At 33.8% G+C, this 13,705-nt stretch overlaps 1 protein-coding gene and 1 long non-coding RNA gene across 4 annotated transcripts in view; one reads left to right on the top strand and one right to left on the bottom strand.

The window, feature by feature from the left end:
* Positions 1-13,705, top strand: part of LOC143200879 (uncharacterized) — a 33,233-nt gene that overhangs the window by 18,527 nt on the left and 1,001 nt on the right. The window contains exons 1-5 of one of the 3 annotated variants that reach the window (XM_076411641.1): positions 73-199; positions 8,083-8,142; positions 8,199-8,382; positions 10,528-10,789; positions 10,892-10,926. In XM_076411641.1, coding sequence (XP_076267756.1) covers positions 8,095-8,142; positions 8,199-8,382; positions 10,528-10,789; positions 10,892-10,926 — 529 coding nt within the window. In that variant the 5' untranslated portion in view covers positions 73-199; positions 8,083-8,094. Of the gene's footprint in view, positions 1-72; positions 200-7,388; positions 7,523-8,082; positions 8,143-8,198; positions 8,383-10,527; positions 10,790-10,891; positions 10,927-13,705 lie in introns of those variants that run through there. The other 2 variants (XM_076411640.1, XM_076411642.1) reach the window with 2 other exon arrangements.
* LOC143200886 (uncharacterized) lies at positions 2,231-2,699 on the bottom strand. Its single transcript, XR_013006833.1, has 3 exons — positions 2,570-2,699; positions 2,419-2,492; positions 2,231-2,362 (listed from the first exon to the last, which is right to left on the bottom strand). It is a non-coding gene; the product is annotated as an uncharacterized LOC143200886 (long non-coding RNA).

The raw sequence follows: 13,705 nt of genomic DNA, 5'->3' as shown, positions 1-13,705 counted from the left end.
AAGGTCCGTGAACCAGCGCATGCGCCATTTTATTTTAATATAAAGTGTGATACTTGTATTTTATATAATATACTTATCAGCAATGACAAGACAGCTTCCCAAAAAAAGTTGTTTCAGGTTATATTTATTTCGTTGCATTAACGTGTAGCTGCAGCTGATTATTTAGTGTTCTTTCCACCAAGTGATATTGTATAGAATAGTAAGTACTAGTTTATATTAAATTACGTGATGGTTATTCTGATAATCCATATGAATGCATCGGATTTTCTGTTTCGCTAAATAATTAAATAAGATGTAATTTTCGCTCGCATTAGTCGATATTTTTTGGACTGATATATATTTTTATTTTTTCTTAAAAATATCGACATATTTTCTGTAAAATACCGATATTTTTCTTAGTTGTTGGAAAAAGAATATTGATAGTTTTTTCGCATCTCAATTGCCTATAAAATATATTTATAAAAATTGATATGCATCAAGTAGTAGTAAGAGTGCTCCTAGTAAATCATAAATTTGTCCTTGCATCTGCAATTGTTTGAAAGTTTATTAAATTGTTTCTGACACACATTTCAAAAACTATCTTGTACAATATGCGTTGCGTCAAAAGCTGTAATTTGGAAACAACTATTATATTTTTAAACGTTGTCCAAGGAGTGGTTAGAATCAATGAATAAAACATAATTAAACAGTTCATTTGCATTTATCGAGTAAAAATTTGAAATAGTTGTGAAAATTAACATTGTATCTTCGAAACTTAATTTATGTTGTGCCACACCCACTTGTCGAGATCTTTTCCACCAGCGTACTATGGTATAGTTCCCCCAAGTTCTTTAAGTGTCACATCGAGTCAACGTTGGAAGGAATGATTGAAACAATTTCGATATAAATACCGAAACATTCCACGTTCGGACCAAAACAGTGACACCAAAATAATCGACGCAATCCAGCGTCTTGTCGCGGGCGATGTCGGGCGGCCGACGCATTCCATCAGGGGTGTGTAACTCTAATGGTAAGTAGTGGGGCAAAGTTTTGCTTAGTTCAATCATTGGCGGCGCTGACAACGTGAATTTGATTGGTTAGTTTAAAATAGTTATGTAGAAACCTGTAAGGAAAATACTTTGCTTTGATTGGTCAAGCATTTCGCCTGATTACTTTGTGACGTCACATTTATTGGCCAATAGTATTTAAATGAAAATCAAATTTAATTTTTAAAATTAATATATTAAAATAAAATCCTATACAAATATACATAAGTGTAAATAATATAAATATATATAAAAAAAGCAAAAAAAAAACAATTATGAACTCTATTCTAGGCAAAATTAAAATATCTATAACTCTTCTATAACGCCTTCCCATATTTATTTAGTGCCATCAATTTTATGGGATCTATTAGAGTTCTAACTTATCTTGGTATATTGCAGGTAAACTTTAAATCATTCCCTGTTGATATTGCATTAACTTCATTAAACCAAAAATACAATCACACCTCAAAATAACTTTTAAAATTTGGTCTTGAAAATCATTATGGATTGCACAGTTGAAACACTAAAAATGTATGTGTTTTTTAAAGATATTTAGATTTTAGAGTCTTTAATCTGTGGAACTACTTAATATAGAATGTAGACAAATATTGCATGTTGTCTCTTTTTCAGAAGTGTTGTTAAATAGCCTGAAATAAGACTAAAATACAACATTAGACTCTTGTTTTTCTCAGGGCAAAGTTCTCTGGAACTGAAAATATAGACTCAACTTTAACAACCTCAAGTGGTCTAGATCTCCCGTTAAAAAAGAATATAAGTTATCTAACATGTTCATCTTCTTCACAATTTTCCCCGGGAGAATGATGTGAAAAAATGGAAGTGATGATGTTCCCTTTTAAAGATTTCTCGAATATACTAGGTGAAGGATGCTGTTTCTACCTCCATGACCTCTAATAGATCCAACAAAATTCTTGAAGCAATCTTGATTAAGATTTGTTAAACAAATGTAGTTATTTGTAAATTTAGACAAAATAGATTTCTTTAAGGTAATAAATCCCCTAAAAGTAGCAATTAAATTTTTAACTGATGGCACCGTAACAAATATTTTCTTAACAAAGCAATCAAATATAAATATACAATACCTCTACTATAAAATTATTGAACACTGATTGTTCTAAACAGTTAAAGTATTACAAATATTTTAGGAATATTTTACAATTAAAAGTAGTATTTATTACTACTAATTATCCAGTTACCTTAATTATTACCTTCTTGTAAGACTTCTTTATGTATAGACTGATACTGACAGCATACGAACAACTTGGTAGATTAATTGAATTTTATTACTACTAACATCTTCATAAGTAGGTTTTGATTTTCTATAAACAAACAATACATAAACATACATGTAGTAGATAGATAATTCTATATGTACCTGATAAAAACAATGTTGGATATGCATTTACCCTAATACCTGTTCGTGAAGGAAGGGTAATTCTAAATATTTCACTAAAATGTCCGTGACGGACACCATGACGTTAATATATTTGCATTGTGGTTTATCCTGGTAACTGGTGGTAACTTACTACTATTTACTTGATCAACCCATTTTTGGAAAGGAGTGAGATCATTCTTTGTGAAACGATGTCTAATTTCCGTAATATATTTTTACCCCGGTACTACACTGACACATTGTCATCAATTTTTATATTATTACTCTATAATAATTAATGTAAAACAGAAAATATGCACAACGAAAAACGAAGATTTCTTGATCTAAACAAAAACCAAGACCTTCAAACAACAAACCTAAAAATGGACGCCCATAGAAAATGCTGACTTCATACAATTTGATCGACCAATCACGTTCCACGTTAGTGGCGGCACCAGGAATTTAAACTAGCCAATCACAATTTGCGATCGCAGCGCTACCGTTGATTGAACTAAACAAAACATTTCCCCAAGGTCGCCTGTACCGTGAAATTTCTATTTTTTCTATGCATTCCATTTAAAAATGTGATTCAAACATCATTTGGTTTATTTTCCACATATGTTCCGATTGAATTGATATTTGTATCAAAATTCTTATATTTTGTAACTAAACTCTGCTAACTAACTTTGTTCTTCATCCTTACAGATTAAAAATTCTTCTCCATTGCTTTCAAAGCAAGACAATTTTTTTTTGCTTGCAAATTATACATAAGGTTAATTTTCTAAATTTTTAATTACATTATTATTTACTACATTAAATACAATGTTTCCTTCTATCCTACTGATAACTCAAGATCACATGTTTCTAGTTTTCTGGTATTTCTGTTGAAATTTTACGGTTATTAAATGATATACTGAGATTAGTTTTAACAAATAGTTTTATTTAATACACCTATCTAAACAGTTAAAGACTCTATATAAACGAACTAATTAATTAATCTATATACAACAACGTGGTTTCTCTCTTGACTGACACTTATGTATCTGACAACTACAAAACTCGAAAGTCCCTAGAAACTAGTCACATTTCATTATTGTACTTAACACATATTCCTTCTTTTAACTAAAGAAGAAACATTTACTTTAACACTTTCCCTTGTTAATTACAGTAATCAAGAAATTCACCACACAAAACTCCGTTGAGCCATGTTGAATTCCGTTTTTAGTGGTCCCTGACTATAGGCCTGATCTGGTCGGGTCCCAAGCATCAGATACATTAATGCTCCGACTGTTTCTCTGTTTGGAAATTTCTGTTTTGTATTATCTTCCTTCCCTGATTGTAACGAATATAATATAATTCAAAGACTGAGGCCTTTTCAAAGTTGACCGATCTCTTAGCCTGGTATCTCATCCCTCTTCTTGAAGCTCTGAAACAACTTCATTAAAGTCTTCCTTTGAACTGTTTCTCTAACAGACTTGTGACTCATCATTAACAGTTTTCTCTTCTGGTTTCACTTTTTGCATGAGGCGCCTTTTTACGGCTTTTCTATCTATTTTTCTTCTTTTCTAGCTAGGGATACGCGCATGACATGTTGAACCAATGATCCTTAGATGTTTGGATCGCGGCTTCTTTTCATTCCCTAATTCGTAAGGACTAACACCATCTATAGATGATTTCTCCGTTCTGTTGAGAATATATACCGCGGTATTAACTAACTCAGTCCATAATCCTGCTGGATAGGTCACTTATGGATTTGTATATTTCAAGGTCCTGGCCATTTCAACTACAGTTCTATTGTCTCGCTAACAAACTTCATTCTGCTCAGGAGTGTAGGGTGCCATCAACCTTTGTGTAATTCTGTTTTTGTTTAAGATAGATCTAATCTCTTTTTTATCAAACTCTTTGCCATTATCACTCAGCATCTCTTTTACAGAATGCTCCAATGTCTTTGTGTGCCTTAAAAAGTCCTTCAGCACTTCAATTACCCGTGTCTTTTGTGCTCATGACATCAATACAAAAATCGTTCTTGAACTTAGCTTTCACATGACGTTTATCTTGGTGACCCCACCTCTCATGATACTGTAACACCCTCGACAACAGAACATGCATCAACTCAATATTCAAGTAGTAATGGTTTAATGGCTGCTCTGTACAGAGTACCATTTACTGCACGAAAATCACACAATCATTGACCATGAATCTTTGCCGAACAGGTCATAAGCGTTGACTCATACTTACTGTTCTTATTTCAGGCATGAGCAGCTAGAACAGAAATACATCTTTGGAAATATTCGGTACATACCATACATCTTCCAATGCTATTTCCTCACATCTGTCTTTAACTGTTGATGAGAACCGAATTGTTCCTTTTCGATAAACATTTAAAAATTCTTGTCCAGCACATTTAATGCATTGTGGTTGACTGAATGCTTCATAGCTGACAAAATAATCTGGTCTATTTGTCACATTCAATCTAAATTATCATTAGATAACAAGGTTTTGCTGTATAAGTCAATACTTAAGCCCATCTGGACCAACGGTATTGAACTGGTACCCCACAGTTAGCAAATCTAACATAGATATCCTCCAGAGGTTCCACGTTATGTATCCAACAAACTGATTCAACGCGATATCCACATAGAGCCCATAACGAGTGTGATTCGTAGCACTTCGAATACTCTGAAAGACTATTAGTGCATCCCAATCCACTCGCCAAACAGTTAAATGTGCGCGATGATAGTGAAGTGCGTAGGCTCAAACGCAAACTACCATACGAACTGGTTAATAGACACATAGAGTGAAATTTAATAATTTCTAGAATAAGTTAGAATAGTCATTAGAATAAGTTAGAATAGACTTTAAAATAAGTTAGAATAGCATCTAGAATAAGATTTAGATTATAAGTTGTACAGCAGATCACTTACTGAAGTGATCTTCTACATGTTAGGATGATTATGTTATATAATGGAAATCAAACAATAATACTTATTGCCCACGGGCAGATTGTTTCAAGCGATTAATAAAAAAAAATTGTCACATGCTTCATAGCCCCATTGTCAATCCATCAATTGTTTTCGTCTACTTCTACAGAAAAATCTCACCGCACGTCGTTAATAGTACCGTGTTTGTCTCCACTGTCTTGTCCTTTTCCTCCTTCAGTGTTACATCCTTAGATGGTCGTTCATCAGCACTCCATTTTTGACATTGTCTAATCCAATGGCCTGGTTGTTTGCAATAGTTACAAGTACTTTTTCCCTTAAACTTATTTCTAATTCTGTTACCCTGATTTACTTTACATGATTTTACCACTAAAACTTCCTGTTGAACTATTACATCACTAACTTTTGTAAAATTCCTTTCAAACATGTTGTTCATATAAAGTTGTTCTTTTAGCTGTTCGAATGTCCTCATATCATTTTTAGTTAACAACATCCAATTTGATTTGAATGTTTCAAGGTTTGCTGGTGAAATATGCAAAACTTTGCATACTAACATTAAATCGGTCACTTTCCAGTCGTAAACAAATCGATGCTGACGTACCTCAAGGTTCCCCGCCGGTCCCAGCCTTATTTAACCTCTTTATTTCAAATCTGCCGAGAAAAGAGCACATTGACGTCGCGTTTTACGCTGACGACACTGCTTTCTTTGTAGCCGCCAGGTTCCAAGTTACAATTCATGAACGTTTACAAAAGCAGCTCGATCATGCGGTCAAGTGGTTCAAATTCTGGAGGTTGCAAATCAACCCAATGAAAACCTAGGCCATCATTTGCCATAAGAAGCGTTACGCAGTGCGCGTCTCGCAACTTAAGATCGACACCGCAATAATTCCATGGCTGGATAACGTCACGTACCTAGGTCTTCACTTCGACCGGCGGTTCGATTGGCATTCCCAAATCCAGAAAGCAATCCAAAAAGGTTCGGGGATAGCAAACCTGCTATCTTCTCTGATCTGCCCTTCTCGCAGACTTCCCATCTCCATCAAAAGCTTATTTTACAATATGTTAATTCGGTCCGTACTCCTCTACGGATCTAATGTCTACTTTAAGTTTGTTACAAACAACAACGACAACGTGGTTTCTTCACCACTTATGGCTCTGGAACAAAAGAGAAACTTTATTTAGATCCCTGGTATTTTATACAGACTCGAACAAATTACAGCGCCCTCTACTGACTCTTCCTCTTCTTCTCACTCTGGGATTATTGAAAATGAAAAAGCGGTTTAATTGGCCAAGAAAAAGGAAGAAGCCCTACGGAGAACTTCCTCTTCTGGAGTAGAGATATGGCACTGACCACGAACATGACTTTAGACATCTAGACCAACTCTGTACACGCTTCGGCGGTACATATACTAAAATTGGAACGATACAGAGATTAGCATGAGTAGTGTGATTAGCTCCACAATGTGATGAATCTCAAATACAATAGAGCGTCAAGCACATCCTTCTGGACTGTGGAAAGCTTGAAATATTGAGACAGCAACTTGGGATGCCAAGTTCATTAGAGCAACTGGTCCAACCCAAGCATTTGGACATGCTATCAACTTTTTAACGGCCGCGAGATTGATACAGCTCCTGTGATTCTCCTCTATTGCAATTTGTATTGTTTATTATTTTAACTTAAATGTCATTGTTTAGTATACTTTATTTAAAAACCACATTGTAACTCGAACCAAAATAGCCCAAGACGGGCGGATGGGCCTTCAAAATAGTAAATAAATTAAGAAAAAGTGACCTCAGATGGGATCTAACAGAAAACAACAACAAGGTTTGGAAGGTGAAAAAATAGTATTATCAGGGCCTTAACACCACTAACATCAGCAGACGCAACTTAAGCTTATGTTCACGTCTCAGAATTGGTCACTGCAAACTGACCCATAAGTTTCTCATTAAAGGAAAAACCACTGTGGGTCGAATGTATTTCCTCATTGTTTATCAAACACATACTAACTAAATGCCGAAGATACAACTTGCAGAGGCGGTTGGTCAACCTGAGAGAGACGATGGACCAGTGTCTTAGGCTGGAGAACCTGGACAAGCTGATAATTTTCTAACCGTAACAGGACTACTACTAGAAATATAATAGTGCGCAACTATATCACCTCATGCAGGTTCGTTTACATTTTTTGTATCTTGTATCCTTATCAGTGTCATATGTTGTGTGACCATTGTGCTGTAGCATTCATATATTCATGCATCTGTATGCTTTTACATATTTTACGTATCATGTTGCGATATATACTCTTTATCCTACACATGTAACTCTAGACTTATGCTTTATATCCGACCATTTATTTATATTGTTCTTTGCATTCTATACTTGTAATAACATTGGATACTTTAACTTATGTAAAGGTGTTTTATATTGTACATCTTTAAACAGATTAAATAAATAAATAAATAAATAAAACTAGGTGTACTGGAAAGTCATTACCGTTTTTTCGCAAAAAAAACTGCTTTATTTTCAAGAAAATGGAAAAATGTATTTATTCAAAGTATTGGCCATTTGATTCTATACATTTTGCCCATCTTTCAGGCAATTCATGGATGCCACTCCAAAAAAAATGTTTGTTTTTTAAACAAAACCATTCACCAAGACCTTTTCTAACTTTTCGAAATTCGCCAAGTGTTGCTTATTACTGATCGAGTATATAACTATTTTTCATTATAGGTAAGTCTTAAAATGGATGAAGACCGCTACTATAATACTATAATTAGAAACGCTCGCCAGGTAAGTCTGATAAAAGAACTTAGATTATGCTAACAAATCTGAAACCATACTTGCAGACTTTTTACTGCATTGAAACATTCTCGGATGTGGATCCAAGCTTAATGAGCCCACTGAGTTATTTGTTACGCTATCCCAAGGATGGTTTGTGCCGAACTTTGCGCAATCTGGTTGCTAACGTGGAGAAAAGCGAACTGGCGAATTCCGAAGAAGCAATAGCAATGTCTTTAAAAAAGGAATTTGGTAAGTAATATATTATTAGTAAGATGATAATCAAGTGATTATCGCACTTTTTCTAGAACTTGAACGATCCAGATAAGCGTAACATAAAGCACTTTGTAAAGATTCCAGATATTTATAGTTTTGTAATACGTTTATTTCTCGACGTTAATTCGTACGTAATATTCGATTCGAATGAATTTGTCTATTTTTATTCTGTCGGTGGGTACGCCTATAGAATAGAATTAGTGTATTTATTGTTTCCATCTCCTAGTTTCCAAGTCTTTATCTCCATCATCCAGACTGGCCTTTCCAAACTCAATGGGAATTGACAAACCTAATTAACTCCACCATGAGCCTGCAACATTCCCCGGCATTTTGAAAACACGAACATATAGCGGTTATTCCCAAGGATAGAGCAAAATCATCTCCATTCGACTGCAGGCCCATCAGCCTTTCTCAGTACCATTTCGAAGTTTGCCGAGAAGGCAATACGCTACGGTCTAAAGACTGACGGGGTCATGAATGACATAAGATTTGGTTTTGAGAAAATAACCCTGCTTTTATTATGATTTAATTATTACTACAAAGATGTTTTACGAAGGTCTGAATGTTATATAGGTGTTTGATAAGTATAATTATATAAAAACTTTATAAAAAAAACACTAAAAAAATTAAATTAAAATATTTATGCTTTCCTTGCTAGCATGTTGTTTCTGAAACATGAAGTAATATTTAACTTAATAGATTTAATCTGTATCATAAATTATCAACAAAATAAAACTTGTCAAAAAATATGAGTCCGCTTAAAAGTACTTAGCCTATAAAAGAAAAACGAAAATTTTGGAAAAGTAGTAATTTATTTCTCAGCATACGTTCCTTTTAGCTCCAGCCCGGAAAGAAAAATAAGTCAGACGGGGTCAAATTTGGAGAATACGACGGGTGGAGCAGCAGTTCGTAGACTGTTGTTCGTCTTATCGGTCGGAATGTGGGGCTGTCGAGGCGATTGTTTACCAGAAAATACCGGTTGAGTAAAAACTTATTTATTTCTATCTTAAATACTAAATGTGTTCGACGGGAGGACGTTGGACAGGATATTAGATGAAGTAAAGGTAATTAGGTAACAGGTCAATTGAAAAATCGCCGGCCTACTATAGTAAAACACACTTTTTGGGCAAAATTAGTTTTTTTTATTCTGCTGGGGACCAGATCCAGACCAGACCAGTATTGGTGACGCAGCACTTTCTTTTTCTTCAAATGCGGCCGCTTTTATCGCGATTTCGTCCACTAACGGTTATTACATATAATAGTCGCTGTTGATGGTCCTTCCTTTTTCAAGGTAGTCAATGAAAATTATTCCATGCGCATCCCAAAATACAGACGCCATGACCTTGCCAGCCGACTGTTGCGTTTTCCCACGAATTGGAGCGGATTCATCGTATGCAGTCCACTCGGATAACTATTGTCAGAGTGAAACAATGGAGCCATTTTTCATCCATTGTCACATATCGATGCAAAAACTTGAGTTTATTACGCTTGATCATCTTTAAACACTGCTCCGAATCATCAACTCGTCGATGTTTTTGGTCAAAAGTGAGGTCGCGCGACACCCACTTTGCACAGAGCTTTCTCATACCCATATATTCGTTAATTTTATGATATACACGTTCAACTGATATCTTTAGAGTGTCTGCTACTTCATTCAGTTTCAATTTACGGTAATTCAAATCATTTTGTGGATTTTTTTAATGTTTTTCGGTACTCATTTCACCACGTCTAAAGTTAGCATACAAATCATTGATAGTTGATTTTCCTGGGGTAGTGTTCGGAAACTCGGCAACAAAACAAGTTCTTGCTTCAACTATATTTTTCTTATCCGAAATTATATTAGAAATTCCTTCTTATCCCTTTTTTTTTTCACAATAACAAAAGTTGCTTCACTCAAAATGCTATAATAATTCACAAATTAAAACTAAAAAACATATGGATTTAATTCTAGTAGCATCATCTATGTGTCAGACCGGGTACTTACCAATTGACCTATTAGTTATAGTCGGGAGCCGCATTAAGCACAAAAGTGCAATAAACCTTTAAAATGTAATTAAAGATTTCATCATTTTATTAGCAATTAATTAAAAATATTTAATGACGTTTTTCTTCCTTGTTTAGATGTGGGTTACCGCTTAACACTGCATGTTAAGAAAAATACTACCAATATGGACAATACTGTCGAAAAACTAATCAATCAAATTACCATTAACGTATCCAAAATCATACGTAATTGCATTATCTGTCATATATGCGATGGAAACGAAGTCATGCTCATATTACCAAAAAGAACGAAATGCGTCGAATTGTGTGAATTTTTAGAATCTGAACACTTAGAAATCGAGCATATCTCGATCAACACAATCCCAAATAAACATATAAAGTGAGTATTAAACACTAATTAAATAGTAACTTATATTTTTGAAGATACCTAATCAATATATTGAATTTGTATTAATATTTATTCTTACTTGTTTTACTTTAGACAAACATGGATTCTAATGGCAATTTATTTTAAAGGTAAATATATGTTTTTATTATTACTCTTAGTAGTTTCACAATTTGCCAGAGGGCAATAAGTCATGTGTTATGTTTACATTATAACATCTAGAAAATCACTTCATTAAGTGATCTCCTGTACAAAATACTGTTTAAATTAATTAGTCTTATTTTAAAGCTTATTCTAAAGTTTATATATGTCCAGTAATCAGATCAGGTGGTGTTAAACGTTTTAGTCTACGCACTTCACTGCCACTTCGCATATTTAGCTGATTAGCGAGTACATTGGGATGCATTGACACTCTTTCGAAGTACTTCATACAAACACATTGAATTACACTCGTTATTAGTTCTAGAAGAATATCGTGTTGTATCACTTTACTTGAAATATAGTACGGAGCATCGACAATGACACGCAGCACATTATTTTGGAACCGTTGTATGATGGATATATTTGGACTTGCTCGAGGTTCCCCATAGTTGAATTCCATATTACCGAATCGGCTTGACTATAGATTTATACAATAATATCCTGTTATCGAATGATAACTTGGATTTCCGCCCGATAATAAAATACATTTGGTAGAGTTTAAGCCCAAGTTGTTTCCGTTTGGCGAATATGTGCTTCTTCCAAGTTAGGCGTCGATCTAGGTGCATACCAAGATGTTCAGCATCCTCTGCTTGTGGGAGTTGACAATTATTGACATAGACTGGTGGACATCTTCTTCTACGCAGCGTAAAAGTTATATGACTGGATTTTATTTCGTTGGATTTTATAAGTCATCTTTTCTGTTTCTCTAATGGCCAATATATTGGCTCTCCAGTAGCGATATGATATAAATTATCTGTTTTCATCTCGTTCATCCGTTTCATCCCTACCTTTTGACGTTACTATCCTTGATCCGTAAAGAAGGCTCGGAAATGTTCCGATTTGTTATGTTTTGGTGGACAATAAACAGCATACATGTTATTAGTCTGTGGACTTCTTATAAAGTTATGCTAGTTGCTTGCAAGTAATCTTTGTTGAATTATTGCCTTTCAAAATGATGATAATGGCTCTACCTCCCTGTGTTTTTGCATGTGTTTCATATGTTCATGTGTTCTATTTGTGAAATGCGTCGGTACCTGTAACAGACAACAGAGATAATTCAACACTTTATGACAATTCTACTATTAATGAAACTACTACTTCTATTAATGAAATTGAGTTTTTATTTCTAGTAAAATCTTAGTAACCCCACTTTTAATTTTAACATAATTGTATTTTTTATTATTTGCTATACGATAGGGTGGGGCGAAAGCCCCGCTACCATTTTGATTTTTGCGCTTTATCTTGGTTATGAGACGTTTAGGTCAGTTTCTCTTTAACTATAGAAAAAACCTTTAACCACTGTGTTGTGTAAACGTCCAAATTTTATTATGAATAAATATATTCCACAAGATCATCAAGCCTCACCTGTTCTATTATTATTATAAGGCAATATTTTTGTGAGTCTTTATTACAGTCTAACCAATTGTTTTCTAGCTTCTCACCCATCATTTCTAGTTATTTAGTTTACTTACTAGTTTAGTTAAGTTATTTAGTCAAAGTAATCTTTAAACTATCATATTTTCTACCCGACATATAAAATAACAGCCATTATATACATAAATGTCTATAAAAGTGGTTAAAAAGAAAAGTATCACGACGCTAATCCTTCATTTTTTTTAATATACCTCCAAACTCGCTTGCTATCAAGTTAGTTTTTTTAATGTGTTATCTTATCATAATCAAATAAGTTGTTTTATACATTTTTACATAATAAAGTGTCTGTTAGTGTTTTATTTACTAGGCTACCATATAACGAACATACTTGTCACATCATGTCCTTTATTTGAGCTAACCAATGTTGACAGTAAAAATGACATTAACCCAAGAAATATATATTAGAATATATATAGAAATATATCATATATATATATATATATATATATATATATATATATATATATATATTATAATGGCGGAAATTATAATGATCCCAAGACCTGGGAAGTCACCAAAGGAAATAAAAACCTTTTACCTATATTACTGCTGCCAGTAATATCTAAGATTTTTGAAAAGAATATTTTTCGAAAAAAAGCTCCTGTTGAAAAGAATAAAACCGATCATAGAGAGAAAAAACGAAATACCAACACACCAGTTTGAGTTTATTAACAAGCATTTAACAATTGACCAAGTCCACAGAATAACAGATTTTATTGAAAAAGTCTAGGAATGTAAAAAATTATGCTCAGCTATATTCTTAGATGTAGCACAAGCCTTCGAGAAGGTTTGGCATGAAGGTCTTGTTCATAGACTATAGAAAATGCTGCCAAAACAACACACCGAACTATTAAAATCGTACATTACAACCAGATCGTTTAAGAGTCAAACAAGAACTCTACAATAAATGAAGCAGCGTACAGCAGGGGTACCACAAGGAAGTATACTGGAACCAATGCTTTATCTACTCTACACTTGTGATATACCACAAATGGAGAATATTACGATGGATACATTTGCCTCCTTTGCTTTGATAAGAAGCCTCACGAAAATTACAACCAAAGCAAGTGAATAAATAATTGGACACAAGCTTGGAAAATAAGAATTAATGAAAGTAAATCTGTAAATGTGCAGCTCACCTATAAACAGACCGTACCAGCACCAATAACATTAAATAATACTATCATTCCATATAGCAACTATGCTAAATATCTCGAAATGAATCTTGATGCAAAACTTCGCTAAAAGGAACATATAAAGAAGAAAAGAAAAGAA

The sequence above is a fragment of the Rhynchophorus ferrugineus genome, unplaced genomic scaffold (genome assembly GCF_030347505.1).
Source record: "Rhynchophorus ferrugineus isolate W39M unplaced genomic scaffold, kcgeb_rfMv2 rfM8, whole genome shotgun sequence".
NCBI classification, from domain to species: domain Eukaryota; kingdom Metazoa; phylum Arthropoda; class Insecta; order Coleoptera; family Curculionidae; genus Rhynchophorus; species Rhynchophorus ferrugineus.
The sequence above is the reverse complement of the archived record's forward strand: the minus strand, read 5'-3'. Positions and strand labels throughout refer to the sequence as shown.